Here is a 20,257-nt window from a genome sequence, read left to right on the forward strand (position 1 = left end):
ATAAATTTCACTTACTAAGCCAGAAATACACCTATCTGACTCTGCATATCTAAAGTATTTGGAGGGCTTTTTCCTCACTGAGTATAAGTTATCAAGAGCAGTTCTAACCACCAAATAAAGCAATAAAACAATTGAAAGAGTCGTCTATTACCGTATTGGTCACAATTAAAGACTTACAGAGTTACCAGCTCAACAAGTCTCACATTGATTTCAGACTGAAAAATTATATGAAAATAGAGGAAAAAACAAGATTATGCATAAGATTTGGGAATAAAAGACCTAAGTTTTGCTAGTTATTCCAAGAAGTTCATTATAAATAGGAATTTCAGTATAAAGGAGACAAATAATTTGACCTCTGTCCAATAGTACTAGGTATGATTTAGATATCTCACTAATTTTGTCTTCAGACTAATTTTAATCTGTGTTGAAAGTTTTATTTCATGTCTGTTTACCTAATTTCTGTCACTACAGAACAGATTTATGAGTGTCTGAGACTAATTTTTGTGCATTTCTATGCTTTAACAAATTTAGGTTTAAGTGAGCCCTCTAATGTTGAATTCCCTGACTTTAAATATTTTGATTCTGGGATAATGAAAATGTCTTTACCAAAGAGCTGTACAGAAAAGTACATTTAGTCTTAAACACTTACTTTCAAGATTTTTTTTTTTTTTTGGGGGGGGGGGGGCAGAGACTTCTTTTAAAGCTATGAAAATCTCACCTGTCAAGAGTGAATGAGAGGCTCAAAGAAAATGTCACTCATACATTTCATCAAATTCTCAGTTCAGTGCATCAGTAAACAGCATGGAGCAGCCAATACTAGACAACTGCATATGCTTTATAACTGTGTGAATAATTCAGTAAATCTGAACATTAATATGAAGTTAACATTGTGTGAATGAGAATAACCTAACTGGAGAACCTAGTAATGTACTAGACTTACTGGTATGAAAACATTACTTGGAGTGATTATCACTGTTAGGAAAGAATAGCGGGAGACTGGTATCAGGATCCTGCCACTTTTATCCATTAATGGCTCCTTCTGATACATCCCAGATTATAACAGAGCTGAGACACTGAGCTTCATAACCACTAACATCTAGGTTAGCAAGCACATTTCTAACTTGAAAGACCACAGTCATTAGGCCAAATCATCTGCTGTCAGGAATGCTTGCCACACATCTTGCACCGCTGCCTCTTTACAGCCAATAGGACTGGGGGTACACAAGTTAAGTATGGAGGAGGGTTGATTATTAACGTCACAATGGTTCCTTTTAATATGCTTCATCTGTCAGCTTAACTCTCTGTAACTGGGATAATCACAATAATTGGATGCAATTGTTCATATCATTACCTAATTGCAGCTTTTTTTCACTGCAGCCAATTCATGTGAATTTTAAATGTGCAGAAAATATGGGAAGTCTGAATTACACTGACATTTTAGAAAATCCTATTATGTAGAAGATGGTCCCTCAAGTTTAAATTGCATATGAGAATCTTGTGATTCCAGAGTGTGCAACACAGGCAATCAGTGATGTTACAGGTAAGGCATTTTTATTTCTGATCCCAAAGAGTTAAAACTACAATTCACACAAGCTCAGTGACATCAGACTTCCGTCCGTGCCCATCAGAACAATTCATGTGGAGTACCAAAATGTTACTGAATTGCTAACATCTCCAGAGCAGATGTTTATGCAGAAAGTATGCAAGGAATTCCTGTGTCTCCCAGAGTCCCAATGAATAGCCAGCATTTTTGGTGTTAATTTATAATCAGCCATGCTCTTTGAAAAGCCAGACAAGAGATGAAGAGAAAGACATGTACTGAAATCATTTAGGACCAAAAAAAAAAAAAAAAAAGATCAGACAAGGTGACAATTTATTACGAGATTAATTTTTAGATTAACTTATTTCCTAAATGAATAAAAGGATGAACTTGTAAAATCTCGTCAAATGTATTCAAAAGGAGTATTTGTAACCTCTAATTTAGCTTCTTTTAATATCTAGTTTCATTTCATAAGATGAAAGTTAGGAGCACAGTTCAACAAACTGTCACTGAAGACAGGGGAGCCTTTGAAAAGAATGAAGAGGACCAAATTAAGATGCTGAAGTATCTCAAAATAGACAAAGTGAATACCCTTCAGAGAGGTAGTGTTGCAAGTCTGAGATCACGTGCCATATCTTTATTACAAAGGGAATAATGAACCTTTGCTTAAAGTGCAAAGTAGAACTCTATATAAAGGTACAACTGCTACTTCCAAAATCACGCATTTATACTCTTTGACAGAAGCAAATGCAGCCACATTCCTGTGGCTGGTGGTGTTATTTGGATTTTTAACATGAAAACACGAAGAGGATATCAGGGTGCAGAAAGAACCATAAAAGTTGCCCATTGAGGAAGCATTTTATTGTTTTTTGGTGCCTCCTCATCAGTTCTGCAAGTCTGGTGCAGCCAAAGCAAAAAGGTTGAATGACTCATTTCCTTCCTGCTCCTGCTGGAGGGCACCTAAAGCAGCAAAGCCTTTACACAGATGTGCACCCCCTCCAATGTAGACCTGGTTTGTGCAACTACATGCAGACGTGCCTGTGGGAACAATACCCGGAAACTAAGGCACAGAGCTACCCAATTGCTATTAATATATACAGTCCCAGCTACGAGCTTGTGAGCTGTACAAGAAGGAGAGAATAAAACCCTGCAGCTGTGATCTGGACCTTGCCTTCCAGTTTGTGGCACCTCAGGCACCTCCCTAAGCTCCCCAGGGCTTCCCTCATCCACCTAGTCCAAATGATGCCATCAGCTACCCTTGTACACAGCATGCGATCCTTGAATCCTGAAAACTTCACCCTCCTCTCACTCTGGCCATTTATTTGGTAGAGCAAAAGGTGAAAATCCCCACGGACATCTATTTTTCTACAGAAATTGCACTTTGCAACTGACACACTCCGGCTTATAATAGTGGTAGATCTCTTTTAGATGAAAAGTAAAAAGGTCTGCTCTATGAAAACAGAAGACAACCCAACAAACAAGCTTTGGCTGCTTATTGAACATTTCACTCAAAAGTGTTAAAACCATATGGTGTCTCAGCACAAGAACACACCAGAAGGACATGATGGGACATGTTTTTGCTGTTTTATGCCTTATATTCTTCAACCCCAATGAGAATGCAGACCTGATGCTTTTAATCCCAAGGTGCCAGCTGCAGCCCAGGTTAAAATAAGCTTTTGAAGGGTTTTGCTCACTTTCTAATGTATCAGAGAGAATTCTGGGCTGCACTTTGAAGATGCAGGGTTGTATATTTTTAAGGCCAAGTGCAATTAAAAACAGAATTAACCCTTTCTGCCAAATAGGAAAAATACAGTGAAGCCCCCAAAATTTTTTCTTGCATTAGGAAACTGGTTGTTTTCAGGTCAAAATTAACACTGTAAAAGATTCCATGCTAAACCAGCACTGAGGGTCAGGCCATACTTTGTTAATCTGTCACTGATAGTGTCTGGGGGGTCCTGTGGGGCGAAAGTGCTGCTCCTTGAACTTAACAACTTTAAAAACAGTACTTGGGTGTTTAAACACAGAATTCTTCACATCATTTCAAGTGCTCCGGGATGTCCCTGCTGGCCACCTGCTTCTGCTCCAGAAGGCTGTCAGTCCCCAATAGGTCCTGCATCAATGTCTGCCAGTCCCTAGCAAATGTATTTTGTATCCATGGGCATCTTATATGACAGGCACCTAAATGTAGGCAACTGTAGGCAACACTGTCCTAAGAGCAATATCTTCCCTTGGGAGACCTTGCCTTGCTTACCAGCATGAGGAAGCCCCTAGCTTAAAAATTAACCCTGAAATGTTAAAGGATTATTTAACTAGTCCCTAGAATAGCCTATCTAGAGTTATGTTGTAATACAAACACAAGTAATAAGCTTAATAGAAGAGTTATGTGCCGTTTACAGCAGGGCACAATGGGGAGAAACACAGTTGTTCTGGGACTTCCCCACTAGTCTCAGTGCCTTAGATGAAGGCCACTCAGACGGCAATAAATGAAGGTAAATGGAAACAACACAGCCCTTGCTTCACGATTTCCTGGGCACAGTAAAGGGTACTACTGAACCTGTCTTGCTAGCCTGGGCAGAAAAGAAGATGCTGATTTCGTAGGCAGGTACCAGTTCATCTGGCTGGTGAACCAAGCTGTTTCCTCACTTTCTTTGATCTACTGCAGGGCTCATATGGAAAAGCATATGCAAGCCTGCCGGTTTGGCTGAGCCAGCCTTCTCTTTCCCTACCAGCAAAAATGATGTAATATGCTAGGAAAGCGAGGTGATAACACAGCTATACATTTTTCTGATGACAGACTCTGCACACGCTCAGGACACCACCACTTCTCACACACTCCCATCCCAGTGAGAAGGATTTTCTTTCTTTCATACCAACTTCCCCTGACTGTATTCCCACAGACACTATTTCCAGTGACATACCTCCCATTCTGCAGGAACTAGGGCACAGCTTGGAGCTAACGTGGCCAGCAAGAATCAAAAATGAGGCCAGGCTATCTTCAGGTAATCAAGCCACTTCCTTTGCAGTTCTGCCACCAGGGCATGCTGCAGCCATGAGCCCTCTGTTTCTCTGGAAGGTGGCAGTCAGACACCCCTCTCCAACAGCACAGCCTATATCCTCTCCCTGCACTCCAGCTCTTTGCAACAGATGACGTGCTGCCTGTGATTAATTTGCTTATGTCTCATTCTACCCTTGCAAAGGCTTTGGAGGTAGCTCTAGCACTCCATATTCATGTTGTCCCAAAGTGAACAGTCTCCTTGAGATTATCTTTTGGGACTAAAGGAAGATATTCTTGTTCATTGTGCAGCCCTAACTCAGCTGGTCTTCTGGGTCATTTATCTGTGCCCGAGTTCCTGAGGATATAGGGATGAAGATATATTTAAACACACCCCATCTGACATCCTGAAACAACATAGCCAGGAAAGACACTGTTTGGTGCTTGGCCTAAATTACTGGTTTCCAGGGAGGTGAAAATAACTCAATTGTAAGGTAAAAATTAAAAATAATGTCTCCTGAGGTTCACCTTAGGAACTTCCTTCTCACCTGGCCTGATGTTCCTATAAGCTTCATCCCCAGTGCTCTCAAGTGGCTGCCTCCTGCCCTCAGCACGCTGACCAAGAGGGAACACTGGGTTCAACAGTTTACACTAAATGTAAGCTGTCTGAATCTGGGACTGTCAGGATCACCATCTGCTGCAAACACATTTTTGCTCATGCTCTTCTTAAAACAGAACCAAGAGCTGAGGACAAATCCAGATGAAAAATCCTAGGTATAGGGGTGTTTGGATTTCTTTTCCTTCTGAATTGGGTGGCAGTTTCTCATTGTACTGCACTTTACAGAGTGCGTGGTGGGTCTTTTCCATCTTCTACTCCAAAGATTCAGATCTCATCCCACCCTCTGCCAGGCGAGGGCCTTGCTCAGCACATCTTCATATGATAGACATCTAGAGCACAGAGAGGCGTGGAAGAACAATTTTCGGTTTTCCCTTTAACTTATTCACCCAATGCAGAAACCAGGAGATCAGGGGAATATCTGCAAACACATTGTGTCTGAAAGTTTGCTGACAGGAGTCAGAGAAAAAAACTTACCGGATAAAGGTAAGAAAAAAACTGTTCAATTTCTTGTGCAAAAGATTTCAAGACAAGGAAAGAAAGCCTGATAGCCTGATAAAAGTACTGAGGGCACTGAGACAGCACAAGACAGGCCCAAGCCATGCTTTTCTGACAGCCATGGCTTGGCTGAATGACCCCAGCTAGATAAGTCACAAGCGGGTAAAAAGTAAGTAGTAGAGGAGGTCTTGGACAGGAGCTTCCAAGGGTAGGGAGAAAAGTAGAAGGAACAGACTGGAAGTTTCTCCTCTTCCAAGGATTCTTTGCATTTATAGAAATCCTGGCTGCTGTGTAAGGAAAAGAACCTCCAAAAGAAACTGAAACCCAGAAGACAATCAAGGGAAGAGAGAATCTTATTTCCTATTAGTAAAGTCAATCAATGGGTCATTCCCAGTATCATACATTAGCTGTTGTGGAGCTCTGCCATGCCACGCTAGATTGCTTCCAGGACAGAAGAGGCTCACAAAAACCTATTCTAGGAACTGGTATCTGCAGTGTAGTTATGGGGTACAGACATCTCCCCAGTGATGTCCCTGAAGGGTAAAAGAACACTGTTAAGCATCAGTTAAATCTTTTTGTTTACTGCAGTCTTAAGGTCTGGAGAGGTGAAGGCTGTGGTCCACCACCATGTCGATGACGTGCCAAGAAACAGATTAATTTACCAAAAATAGCACTGAGAAGAGCCTTTATGACCACAGAAAAAAAAATCTTGAGCATAAAAATGCTAACCTTATTCTTTAATTTGGAGAACAAAGGCATATCCAGAAGCAGAAGCCAAATATTGGGTTGTGAATCTAACCAGAGGCTGCTATCCTTGTTAGCTTTCATAGACTTCTTACAAATAATTGGTGGACCCTCAGCTAGTCATGGAGCACAGAATGAAAACCACTAATTTTAACAAAACATGGTACGGGGTAAACTGTTTGGGGCTAGATGTAGCAGCTTTTGACAAAAGGAGATTAGACTGTACTCCCCAAACCCCTCTCTGACCCAGGGACCTGTGAATATGTTGGTGAACTTGGAAGATAAGCCCCGTGTTCTGTTCTGCTTGAGGTCCCAGTATCACACCAGCACTGCACCCTCCAGCTGGATCTCTGCATGGAGGCGTAGCCCATTTCCACCCTAATTAGAGAGTGATGTATCTGCCCAGACACTGTCGGAAAGGAGTGAGTGGCTCCTTTGTGTATGCATTTTCCACATGCTTCTCCTACATGTTGGGTGTGTCTGCTTTGTAAAATCCCATTCGGCTTGAGTGAAATTACATCATAAGTGTTTCAGCAGAAGTACGGCAATACCCACTGACATGTTTTGGTGAGGGATAGACTTGTAGATACAGAAGAGAGGTGTGGAAAACAAATAAAAGCTTAAAGCCAGGAAGTGTAAACTGGAAGCAAGTGAAAGGGTTGACTCACATCAGGAGACAGCCACAAAATAACAGCACACAAGATGTTATGAGAAAATAAAGAATACCCAGGTGGAACTGCCAGTTACAGACAATTTCAAACTGCCTCCAAGGGAACTGGAGATGACCTAAGTACAGTCAACAAGGCAAGAGCTGTAAGAAATGGATAGTTTTAAACCAACTAGGACATTTGAAGAAAAAAACATCTTTGGCAGGACAAGGAAGCAGTGCAACATGAGATGCCAGGCTTCAGAAACTGAGCTGTTTGGCATTTATTACCTGAAACTGAAAGGTTATTTCTCCATTTTCTATGTTTGAAAATTTTACTTGGGTTTTAAAGTCAGACTGTGGATGCTGGGTATAGTTCTTCTTCAAGATACACATGGCAATATGCAAAGGAAACCCGCATTCCAGTGATACCTGTTTGGCTGCATCTGCAGTAATTATGGGATAATATATAGATTTGCCAGTGTAATGAATAAACACACTTTACCTAAGACACTGGTAAGAGACTAAGCAGGATTGCTATGGAAGTATTTGTACCTGCTCAGTTGTCTGATTAGAACGAAGATTTAATACAATGTTTGTTTATAAAGGCTTTCCTGAATACGTGGAAACCTGAATAAGACCACTGGAGGGCAGCAACGTCAAAGTGAATCATGCATCAGCATACTTTTGGGAATTGTTTGGTGAAAACCCAAACCCAAGAAGACCTTAGCAAAGAAATACAAGTAATTACAAATATTTTTCTGCTACCTAGATGCAAACATACAAACAGTGCAACTATTCTGGCGCAAAAGATAGTACTGCAACATCATTACCTTTACTTTCCCGCATGTAAAAAATGCCACCTGAAGTCTGTATGACTTGTCCTGTTTTCAGAAAATGCTAAAAACATCCAAAACTTGATACATTCTGGACTCTATGGATTTGTGGTTTTTAAAAAAATCAATATATAATCAAAAACTATTTTCTATATCTTTTTATATACATATATATAATTTGTATCGTGTTTCTATTTGAGATAGGTACAGATACGTTTCCAAATGAATCAATATGGTTGCATTAATATAATGGGGGTGGCACACTCAGCAGAATTTTTAACTTTGATTTTTATTTTTAAGAGTGTCCTAAACTTCATAATATCAAGAAAACCTTCAAATATTAATTGAGTGGAATTAGTTTAGTGACTTCTCTGTAAGGACTGTATGGAAGTCCACTGACATTAGTGAAGGTTTTGAGGTTGCCATGAAGATAAACATATGAACTTTTCTGCAAGCTGTTTTGATTAGTGAAAGGATGCTATTATTAGTCCAATATTTACACATTTAAGGAATACATGTTCACAATAATTTATTATAGTTAGTCAAAGACAGCTGTCCATTGCTTTCAAATATATAAGGAAATATACTGTCTGACTTACATACCCAAGTCATAACATCCAGCTATACTTTTGATAAAATATGAGCATGGTAAATGAAACTGCTATGGAGCTTGCTGTTTTTGTAAAAAGTGTAAAATACAGTTCCATTCTGCAATGTAGTTACATACACATCACCTCTTACTCAGTACTTGAGCTCCGTGATTGCATTCAAATCACATCTCGCCATTTTATATACAAATAAGTTCTGTTATGGTCAGTCTCAAAAAGCTAACAAGCAGGAAGAAGGAGCCAGGCCTGCCTTATCCATAGTGTCATTTGGTACCTGGATGCCTGAACAAACCACCGACACCGACTGTAAGATGATTTTGATAGCTTACAGTGGGAAGGACCTTTTCTGAACATGTTACTACCAGAAGAAAGCATGGTTTTGGACAGTAGTTGAACTTTGAACTTGTGGGATAATAAAGAATGTGTGGGGACCACCTGGGGAGCGTGAACAAAATAGATACAGAAAAGCAATACGATCCTGACAAGACATGGAGACTACTTTTAAGAGTGGAATAATCTTGTCTTTAGCATAACTTATGATTCCTCTGAGGTCTGTGACTTAGGCTATGTCTACCATAGCAGGTGGCTTGGTGCACTAGGAGCAGAACTGCAGTGCACAAAAGTCAGTGCTCAGAAAACAATGTCCATTCTGCAGGCATTTGGGGATGTTGTTTCAGACTAGTTTTTGCCTGATTCTGTAGATTGAGAGCCCGCTAGCTAACAGAGAACATGAGGTGAGCTCCTGGAGAGTCGTTTTAGATTAGTTCCCTCCAAAAGAATGTCATTATGCTCCATATTGCACACAAGCATAAAAAGTGGGACCCTCAGGAGTCTCTTCTGATCCACACACCCAATTCAAATCACAATGTCAGCATAAAATCTAACCTTACATGGTACAGAGGGGAAATACAAGGTAAAATGTCTGGTAGAGGTCATATATGGCAGTTAGAGAAAACATCTACATTTATACTTATAAATGTAAGCTAAAGTTTCTGGTGGTTTTTTTTTTACCCCCATTTCCTACATACATAAGTCTCTCTTCAGCCTTTGGAAGTTAAATATCTTAGAATGGTGACAAAGAGGATGATATATATGCAAATTGTTCTTAATATTCATAATATTTTTATGGAAATGTGAATACATACGTGAACTAAACAGCTTTACAACAGACTAGCGGCATTTATATTTTATGTTTATATGCATAAATGACGATGGCATAAAAATGGAGATCTGACACAAAATATACCAGTGTCACATGGCAAACAACTGTATATAGCTTTGGACCAGTGTTTAAGCCCTCCCTTCTGATCTTGCATTTGACTACTAGGCAGATAGATCTCACCTTCACTTCCAGTTTTCATGGTACATTTCCAGACTGCAGTTGGAAAAAAACCCCCACCAGCTTCTTAACAGATGATCTGCTTGGCAAGTTACTGAAAGACAGTAAAGATGAAAGTAATGAAGTTTTTTCCACAGTCAGTTTTCATGTGCGTCTATATACTATTTTAAACAAAAGCATCTGCTTTACTGCCACTACTCTAAGGCTTTCTTAAAGGCTGGGAAATAATTCTTTAAAAAATGCTGGACTTCATTAACATTCCAGTTAGCAAACAGATGTTACAATGAATTGTAACAGCACATGATGAGAAACGTTGGAATTCTGATACGGAAACATGTCAAAATGTGAATGCTCCAACCTACTTTTAAAGGCAAAGACACACCTATGTGCCCGCACGGAAACAAAGCTACAAACATTTTCTATTGGAAAACACTGGTACCTGGTCCTACTCTTGTCAGTGATTTCTCTGACTTGCCTTAACCTTTGGAACAGGATATTGCAGATTTGCTGTGCTTTCCTTTGGGCAATTTTCCCTTTTTCACAGGGAAACTGAAAACACAGCAGTGCTTCCTAATCTAACTTGGTGTCTTATTCCAAAAGCAGACTTTGGTGAACTGATGAACTAAAGCTTGTGACACTACGTAGTCCCAAGCCCACGTGCCACATGCCTGCAAACACCAGTTTCTCAACCACCTCCACAGCTGTTGTGGGGCTTGCACCCCGGGCCTTTTGCTTGTCTGCTCATGGAAAACCTGTTGGTGAATTATTATTTTTGTGATGGTTGTTTTCTGTGAAGTACCATCAGAGGGCAGTAACGTTGCCCACCTCCACTTCCAGCCCCTGCAAACCCCCTTACAGCAACTGGGATGGAGCCAATGACCCTGAGAGCGACTGAGAAGCCTTGGGGCCCACAGTCTGGTTCTTTCACTCTGAGGAATACGCAAGGGGGAGGAAAATGAAAAAAAGAAAGAAAGAGAGAAAGAAAGAGAGAAAGAAAGAGAGAAAGAAAGAAAGAAAGAGAGAGAGAAAGAGAGAGAGAAAGAGAGAGAGAAAGAGAGAAAGAGAGAGAAAAAGAGAGAAAAAGAGAGAAAAAGAAAGAAAGAGAGAAAAAGAAAGAGAGAGAAAAAGAGAGAAAAAGAAAGAGAGAAAAAGAAAGAGAGAGTAAGAGAAAGAGAGAAAGAGAGAAAGAAAGGAGAGAAAGAGAAAGAAAGAAAGAAAGAAAGAAAGAAAGAAAGAGAAAGAAAGAGAGAAAGAAAGAAAGAGAGAAGGCAGGGTAAGCAGTAAATGCTACAGCAGGATGGTTTCTAAGGAAAACATCACCCACTTCAGCAGGAGCAGGCGGCTGTTGTTAGCAACCGGCATACACAGCCAGGGCACTCTGGCAGGCTGAAGGCAAGATGGATGGTTTCTTGGGCTGATGATGAATTACCCCATCTTCCATCCCTCACAGCCCGGCCTCCACACCGTGTGTGGCAGCTGGGGAAGGAGCAGAGGATTTGTGTCCTTCCCTCAGCTGCCAAGCTCATGGCCTGCACCGGAGCCTGATGGTGGCGGAGAGGCAAGCCAGGCACAAATCGCCTCAAAAGTTTCAATTCAACATTTTATTTTGTTTCTTATCAATTCATACAGCTCCACTGCTTTAAAAAGAGTACAAAAAGTACCTATTTTGACAGTGGCAGGGCAGAAACAGGGTAGTTGCCCCAGTAAGACACGGGTTGCCTGCCTCAGCCCTCCAACAGCCCTAGCATAGGGGCACGGCGGCGGGAGGGCGGCAAGAGGCTGTGTAAGGGGTGACGAAGCGAGGGGCTGTGTGAGGGGTGACGAGGAGCAGGGGGCGCTGCCCACCATCACCCCGCTCCGCGGTGGCCTCGGACGGCGCTGGGCGCCGGGTTCCTCCACTCCGCCCCGGGCCGCTGCCCCGCCCGGCGGCCGGGCCCTTCCCGCCCACACGGTCGCGTAGCAACGGCGGCGGCGGGCGGTGGCTGAGGGGGCGGTGGGAGGAAGCCGAGGCGTCCGGCCTGCCCGGGGCCACCCCAGCGCCGGGCTTGCCATGGCTCAGCGGAGCCTCTCCGCTGGCACGCAGGTAAGGCAGCGGGGCTGGGCCACACGGGCGCACACCCCGACACCCCCTTCACACACACACACGCCACCCGCTGCGTAACCCCCTAACACCCCCTGCACACACCTCGACACCCCCTTCACACACACACTCTGCACACCCTCTACACCCCCTGCACACACCCCCACACCGCCTGTACAGCCCCCCAACACCCCCGGCACACACCCAGACACCCCCTTCAGAAACACACTCCCTGCGCAACCCCCCAACACCCCCAGCACACACCCCCCTGCAAACACAGGCAAACACAGAACATCCCTACATATATACACATGCACAGCTGTACACCCATGCACAGCCCTGCACACAGACACCCCTGTATGCACCCTGGGGCACACAGAGACACCCACCCACCCATGCATGCACCCTGGGGCACAGACACACACCTGCACACAGACACCCCTTTACCCTGCGCAGTGCTCAGTGCTTGCATCTCCCTCACACACACACACACACCCCCACTCACATAGCCCCATAGACACATCCCTGCATAAACCGTGGCACACATACACACTGTGTGCACATGGAGAACCGTGTCGGCCACCATCAGTCACACATACAGCCCACCAGCACAGACACCATCTCTGTGCATGCATGGCCTGTACATGCACATACTAACATACATGTCTTCACACCTCAGCGTTCACGTGCACACTTGCAGTGTGTCCCCTTTCAGGGTCCTTCCCAGGTACCTTTCCCAGCCCTTTCCCCCCAGTTTTCCTTCTCTGTTTGTTAATTCCAGCTGTTGGCACACACCCAGGGAGCTCTTTTGACCCTATCCCAGGCTTTAAACACTAACAACCTCATTTTCTTTCCTCAGGACATCTCCCACTTGCTGGCTAGCACCTTTGGGGACCTGTACACTGGAGATGTTATTGGGGTGGACGCGGAGACAAATTGGATCAAGTCCCAAGGAGGAGACAGTGTTTATCATGAGAGTTTTATGGAGGAGCTACAGAAGGTACAAGTTGAAACCAAGTCAGAGTTTGGAGCTCTGTTCAGCTTTCATTGCTACTTTGTAATTTCTAAATCTTCTGTGAAGTAAAATAAAAAGGCAGGGGGACATCCTAGAACTGACATTTTAATGGAAATGTGTTTGAGCACAGTTTCCCACAGAACTTTTCATATATGTTAATATTTATCACGTGCTCCTTCATGATACTTTCAGCTCTGGATGGCTTTTCAGGCAGAGTAAGACCAGTAAGACCCGTAGCCCTTTAAATGCCTGTTCTACTGGCTAACAACTTTTCCCTGTAACTGCTGTTCAGCGTCCTAGACTTCCTATCTTGCAATGAAGTATTCTCATGTGCTGCATTTTGAAACCAGATGCTGCAAGTATTATTTATATATGCTTACCTTAGTGGTGCACTACAATACATAACCCATTAGCATTTGCAACACTAGGATACTTGGATGTAATAAACAGTGGAAATGAAAAGTACTTGTATTAATCATTGCTCTGGCAGCTATTGTCAGTGTATAGAAATGGAGGAATAATTTGAGCAACAGGTATTTTTTCCAGTCTGTGTCATCATATCCTCTCAAAGGTTATCAGAGCTGAAAAACCTGAAGTTTTATATTTCTTTTGAGTCATTTATGAATATACTGGTGAACACAGCATGTTCTGACTAATAAATGTGAATATTTACTCCTGAAATGGACTGCTTGGATATTTCAACTGACAGTACCTGTCTGTAACATGTATGCTACAGCTGAACTAGTCATTCAAGGCTCTCTGTATCATTAGAAAAAAAAACACAAAAAAAAAGAAAAAAAAAACAAAACACCCAGGCACTTTTAGAGCACAATCAATCAGATCCATTTTCATTATCAACTTTAGCATGGGTTGGAATTCTATCCTGGATTCCAGTGACAGTGGAGGGATCCCAGAATGAGCAGAGGAAGAGGAAGCATCTCATTTTAGCTGAGATGCATCCTGTACTTTCTATTTTAAAAATTTAATAAATTATTTAAATCCATTAAATGAGTCAAAAGGTTAAGCCTTGTTACGTAAAAGTTCTACAGAAAGCTCAGGCTACAGATGGTCTTGAGGCCAATGTCAGTTTCTCTCGCTGTTGGTCTTGTATGTCTCTGTGCCTCTGCTATATTCCCTCTTTAACTTACATTGCTACCTCTTTGAGGCAGGATTTTTCTTTTTGAGTTGTGCTTGTAAAGCACTTACCACACCGTGCAGAGACATCCAAAATATAACAGGAGGGAGGAGTGAAGTATCACTATTGGGGTATTCTGGTGTTTTAGAAACCCTCCTAGAAACTAGGAGGGAACATTTACTTCAAATTTATTCCTACATTTACAGGCAAAATACAGTGCAGTAGCTACTGTCCACAGAAGGGAAAAGACATTTTTCTTGTCCTGAGAGGGTTTCCTCATCTTTCACAGGTTTTTCTTGGGTAACGCTTCTTACCCCACACAAGTAAATGATAGGAATGATGATGTTTTAGCAGGCTAGTTTATACTTGTAAAGTAATGATGTTTTGCCAAGCTCTCTATATTTACCTCTCAAAGGCAAATAGAAAATATATATCTGTAAGGAGATGTTAACAGCAAAAATTACAGTCATTTCTCTACATTCACCCATGCCTGTGACAGCTTCTTGAGGAGTATAAGTGCCAACTGACAGAAGCTGACATAGTAGAAGAGAACATCATTCAGGCCCAGGATCGAGCAAAAGCTGAAGAGCAAAGGGCCCTAAACATGCTGAAGGCAGATGGCGGGAAAGATTTCCACAAATTGGGGTTGCCACCAGGTGAGGATTCTGAAAACACTCTCTCTCTCCAGTACATGCTTATGGTACCGGAGACCAATGCAACGATTGTCTAAATCACTGGCAGGACTGTCTAGTACTCAGTACGCCTTTGATTTGGCATTACATCAATAGAGAAACTTTGAAGCTCTTCGTGCAGAGATTCAAGTAGAGTACGATCTGTTTAACACTGTAAGAAGCTAAAGAACTAAAAAAGAAACAGGTGGTTTCCAAGGCATTAAATTTGCAATTAATGGTTTGTGACATAACTTTATTACAAGTATAAATTCCTTGATATATAGCAGCAACAAACAGACATTAAATGTTTCTCTGATGGCTGCATAGTTGGGTTTGAACTGAATTTAGAAGTGTGGAGGCACATGTCTGTGTCTTGTGATTAAAATACCAGACTCTTTCTCTATCCAAAAATATTACCTGAGAGTGGTAGATTATAAAGACAACATTATCTTAAGGGGCTAAGCTTTTGCATATTTTTTTAAAAACTTTTGTTTTGTTTTGTTTTACTGTGGCAGTGGCATCCTCTTTTAGGTGGATTGTGGATAATGAACTTCTCAGAAAGAATAATTTAACCTGCCCTGATGATTATATCACTGATAAATTACCTGTTACTAGAGCACCAAAAGGTAACTTTTAAAGCAGAGGATAATTTAGACTTTCTAGAACACTCAGTAAGAACTGAAGCATTGGAGGAGTAGCAGATCAGAGTATATTTTTGTAGTTTTCTGCCAAAGCAGAAGGCACTTAGTATTACAAGCATAAAATTCCACTGAAGGGACATTGTCAAAATAAAATTGATTAATTAAAAATTATTAAGCTTAAGTGTGTTTAAATCTGAAATTTAATGGCCATTGCACATTTGTTTACAGTTCTTTCCATCTGACACAAAAACTGTATTAATTGTGACTGCTCTGCCTCTGTTCTATTTCATTAGCACAAAGCTGCAACTGTATCTTGTGTAGAGAGAAGGGAAGTGGTTACAATAAAGTAAAAACTATTTTCAGTGAAATAAAATTATATTCTTTATTCTGGGTTTAAAATTTTCCCGTTCTGGAAATGTATCAGTTTAACTTGCAAATGAAGATCAGTAAGAAAAAACTTCTGGGCAATGTCAAAACTTCTTTACTTCTTTTACTCATGTGTGAGCCAAGGTGAAAGGTTTTAGTATCATTAAAATGAAATTTCTTGGTCAAGTCAAAACAAAAATTTCAGAGTAATCAACCAAAAATTCCAAGATTTGGGTTTTTTTTCCACCGTAATTCCAAATAAAGCCAAAAATCTAACATCACCTCAGAGTTTCCTCTGAGGTGGCGATTTTGTTGTCTGACTATAGGAACATGGGACTAGATGGCACACCCTGTTTATGTAAATTTTCTGACTGTCATAAGTCCATCATACAGATCTTTTTGTAAACTGAACAGGATATTCTAAGTCCCACTCACTCATAAGATTAACATGGCTTTCCGAGAGTAGTAACTTTCTTTTTATATGGCTCATTTCATTGGTGTTTCTGAAAGCTTTTTATTACAGCATGAAAATTCATTTGTGCAAAGTAAATTATAAATGTATATTAAATTCTAGAGGATTTAAAGTGTTTTTACTATCAGCAAGACTGAAATAAACTCATACACCTATGCTCAGAATAAATGCTTATAATTAATGTGTTTCTCTTACAGAATTAAATTTTTCTTTGAATTGCAGAAAAATCAGAACCTGGCTACATGAAAGAGACATTTAGTTTTCAACAGCATGTTTCTTCAAGCTCACGGGACCAGATGCCTGCAGAGGTTGCACACCTACAGAAGACAGCTGGTAGTATGTCAAATGTGTCTTTGTGCACATTAACTCTGCCTTCAACTCCAGACTCCAGCCCCCAGACTAGAAAGACAAATAAGGTACATTTTACAGATTTATTTATTTCAGTTTGTCAGAACTATAAAGCCTATTGCTGTTCCTGTAACAAAGGGTGAATATCAATGCATTGTTGATTTGGCTCCAGTATTTATTCAATTTGATCTGTCAACAGAAATGCAATATTTCTATATGAATTTTCAATGCTGTATAGCTTTCATTAGCCATATACAGATAGCTTTTTCATCATCCTCAAAATTGCCGTGTTTAATTTTGCGCCATGATCTCTTTGTTTTTCAAAGAAAACTAATGCCTCACAGAAGTTAGCCTGGAAGGATAGTAAGTGCAAAGCAGAGGGAGAAAGTGAGTGTGCTTACCTTGCCAAACTTGAAAGAAGGCAGAATTACTTGAAGAACCCCCGCTTTTTACCACTAAATACTCTTCATGGAGGCAAATCTCTTGTAATTTCTCAAGTAAAGGTGGAACAAACTGTAGCCAGAAGAAAAGCAGAAGGAAATAAAGGGTATGCAGTATATACAGTTTCTTGATTCTGGGCTGGAGCACACAGAGAGCTCCGCTATAGTATTACTGTGGATTTACATGCAGATACTTTGAGCTAAATGTCTGTATAGTCTCTTAGGAAACATGTCTGTATGACATTTTGGTTTTGCTAAAGGGTATGGTACCTTTTTCAGTTTTTATTTTATAATTATTTAAAGAACTTGGCAGTAAGATAACGTCTCCTTTTTTTTATCTTTCAGTGATACCCCATTTATTCCTGTGTTTGTTGCCAATCCACCTGCAGTTTTGTTTTCTAATTATGAAGCTGGCCAGGTTTATGAGGTAAGGACTTACTGCTTTGTAGAGAGTTAATTCTGCTACTGAGAAGCATTATGTCCTGCCGTAATCTACATATTTCACACACTTTTCACTTTCTGCAAAAGTCTTGAGTTTCCTCTTTAAATTGAATTAATGACCCTTTAGCTTCCTTGAAGATACTCTTTCACACATGCCACTGACACACTAACCAGTGAAAACTAAAATGGACCCTTTTCAGTCTTGTCTTCATTTTGATAGTATCTGATTCAGCCCTTATTGAATAAACTGAGATTTTTAGGTTGGTTACGATGAAGTATTCGTTACTACTAACAGAGCACTAGGGAATAGCAAACATTATAATGAGTGATGGTAAAGACAATGGAGTATTTTATTTTCTTTTTACATAAGATGACTATAGAGCTGCAGAACATCACTTCAACATGTCATCATGTAAGGCTTATCCCCCCCTCTACGTCAGCTTTTGCCGTTGGGCCAGGTAAGGGTTCTTTTTACTGCCTTTAAGATGTTAGCACATAAGAGATCTAATTTATCTGCTTGAACAAAGATTTTTTAGAGATGTTCTGTTTGGTTCTGCTATCCATAGTGCTTAGTTCTTTAGAAACTGAAGGCTGACTTATGTCATTGGAACCATTCACATGCAACTCTTAAGCAGATTCAAATGGCCTAATGAGGAATTCAAGAAGACTAATTAATATTAAGGTGTTTGAAATTAGATTGAAATGTATCCACGGAATACCTAGATTGAGTCTTATCCAAAATTCATCTAGGAACAGACATAGTTTCCACTGAAATTATTAGGGGAACAGGGCAGGAAATAACATACTTCAGTTACAGCAAGGAAGCTTAGGTTAGTGGAAAGTTAAGAAAAACATCTTTCCTACAGTAGAACGAGTAGGCACTGGGACAGGTTGCCTAAGGAGATTGTGGTATCTCAGTCACAACATTGGAGGGATATTGAGAAGAAGTTAGATGCCCCCATGTAAGCCTTGTTGTCTTGTAGAAGAGAAAAACTGAGTAAAGGTCTCTAGGTTTCTCCTCACTCTGTTTTTTGTAGCTATAACCATGTTTCAGACAAAAAATCTTTCAGTTCAGTGGAAGATATGCACATACACTGATTACACTGGCAGGCCTTTTGTGGTCATTTATTTTTATCAGCTTGACTTAGGCAATAAATGTGGCGAGTTTACAGGCACCTTTGTTGGGGGAGATGTGATCATAAATACATATGCCAACTTTGGGAGGTTTTAATTTTTTTAATTCCCTGCATTTTTTTTTCCAAGGAAAATTTCCAGGAAAGGGAGGAATGATTGCTCCTGGGATGACATGCCAGTATACGGTCCAATTTATTCCTGAATATCTAGGAGATTATGAAGATTGTATATTAGTAGGAACTCAAGTGTCAGAACCCCTTCTGATCCCGATCCAAGCTAAAAGGCCACCTCCAGTGTTAACATGTCAGTAACATCCAATTCTTAAGTTTCTCTAAAGTTAAATGGGCTTTTTTTTTTTATTATTTCATTTGACTGTCTCCAATTTTAGTGACAAAACAAACGTGGACAAATGTGGCAGTCCAGTTTCTATGTTTTGATATCTATCTCATTTTCACTCATAATTAATTTATTAGTTATTAAAATGTAATCCTGTAAAATTTTCCCCCAATTATTTGTTCTTGCCACATGAAACTAATTTTTTTCCACTGTGTTAGAGGAATGAGCAGGAACCACTTTTCTAGGCTTGCGACTTGTTGATTCTTGAACTCTGACCTGCAATCACTAAATATCAAGGAATTATGTTTTAGTTATAAATATTTGATGCTATTAATTAATATTTATGGCATGTTATGTTAACTATATATGGCTATGACATATCTGAAGGATTCACATCTTAGATATTTAGCCTTAACTGTAACAACCAGGATTACTTTTGCAGAAACTTCCTTTGATTTTTTGTAAATTCATTTTTCCTGTTATACTGAGCTTTTCATAAAATAATCTTACTTTTTGTTATCAGTCAGTAGTCTTTAACTATGAAGCACCATTAAAATGTAAGATGAATGCAGAAATATACATCTCATACTGTTTAACTTTCAAATGGAAAGAATCTGAGGGGTTTTAGGTTGTAGCACGCAGCATATTCATATGTGGTAATGTTGTCTGTAAAGAGTTATTTAAGAAGTAGCTGGCTTTGCTGACTGCTGGCCTTCACTGTCTGTGCAGTCTGATTTTCTGTGTTACTCATTTCAGTGCCTCACATTATAGACTGTGGTTCCTGCCTTGTTGGAGGAATAAAAGTAACAAAGATTTTGTGCAGAAATGAGGGAATTAACCCTGAGAAGTTCTGTATAATGCCAAAGAAAGCCTGGCCACCGCCTGATTTCAAGGTAAGTGATTAGAATGGAAATACTGGGCATGGATGGTATAGATGCCCTGACATGAAGGCCTTTTGATCTAGTCATGGTATATTAGCACAGAATTTGTAAGAACTTTCTGGGGACATCTGTATTGTGCCATTTCCTCAAGAATTCTCATTATCCTGGGGACCAATCTCCCTGGATGTCCATACCTTCTGCTTATGCTGTGGCTTGCCTCTGGAAGAAGTCTTGCTCAGTGGTGAGGTAAACTCAGGCATAGATCAGGGAAAGGATAACTGGCTTGAACTTAACCTTGCCCTTAAAGCAAATTGAAATGCAATCAGTTCTAGCATTGCTTAAGCTAATTTCCTCCCTGTCCCCACCAAGTTACCACTTACTGACCTTGCTGCACCTGTAGACCCTAGCAGTCCACTCCAGTACTGCTCTGTCTTTAGATTTCCATCAAAAACAAGGTCTAAAGGAAATGGACAAAGAA

The 20,257-nt window shown here is 40.5% G+C and overlaps 1 protein-coding gene across 1 annotated transcript in view; it reads left to right on the plus strand.

The window, feature by feature from the left end:
• The first annotated feature begins 11,022 nt into the window (after window positions 1–11,022).
• Window positions 11,023–20,257, plus strand: part of DLEC1 (DLEC1 cilia and flagella associated protein) — a 42,072-nt gene continuing 32,837 nt past the window's right edge. The window contains exons 1-10 of the mRNA XM_080383023.1: window positions 11,023–11,902; window positions 12,759–12,899; window positions 14,549–14,705; window positions 15,236–15,346; window positions 16,422–16,615; window positions 16,874–17,094; window positions 17,333–17,414; window positions 17,799–17,886; window positions 18,692–18,865; window positions 19,655–19,791. Coding sequence (XP_080239149.1) covers window positions 11,870–11,902; window positions 12,759–12,899; window positions 14,549–14,705; window positions 15,236–15,346; window positions 16,422–16,615; window positions 16,874–17,094; window positions 17,333–17,414; window positions 17,799–17,886; window positions 18,692–18,865; window positions 19,655–19,791 — 1,338 coding nt within the window. The 5' untranslated portion in view covers window positions 11,023–11,869. The remainder of the gene's footprint in view (window positions 11,903–12,758; window positions 12,900–14,548; window positions 14,706–15,235; window positions 15,347–16,421; window positions 16,616–16,873; window positions 17,095–17,332; window positions 17,415–17,798; window positions 17,887–18,691; window positions 18,866–19,654; window positions 19,792–20,257) is intronic.

The sequence above is a fragment of the Falco punctatus genome (assembly GCF_963210335.1).
Source record: "Falco punctatus genome assembly, chromosome: 4".
Classification (NCBI taxonomy): Eukaryota; Metazoa; Chordata; class Aves; order Falconiformes; family Falconidae; genus Falco; species Falco punctatus.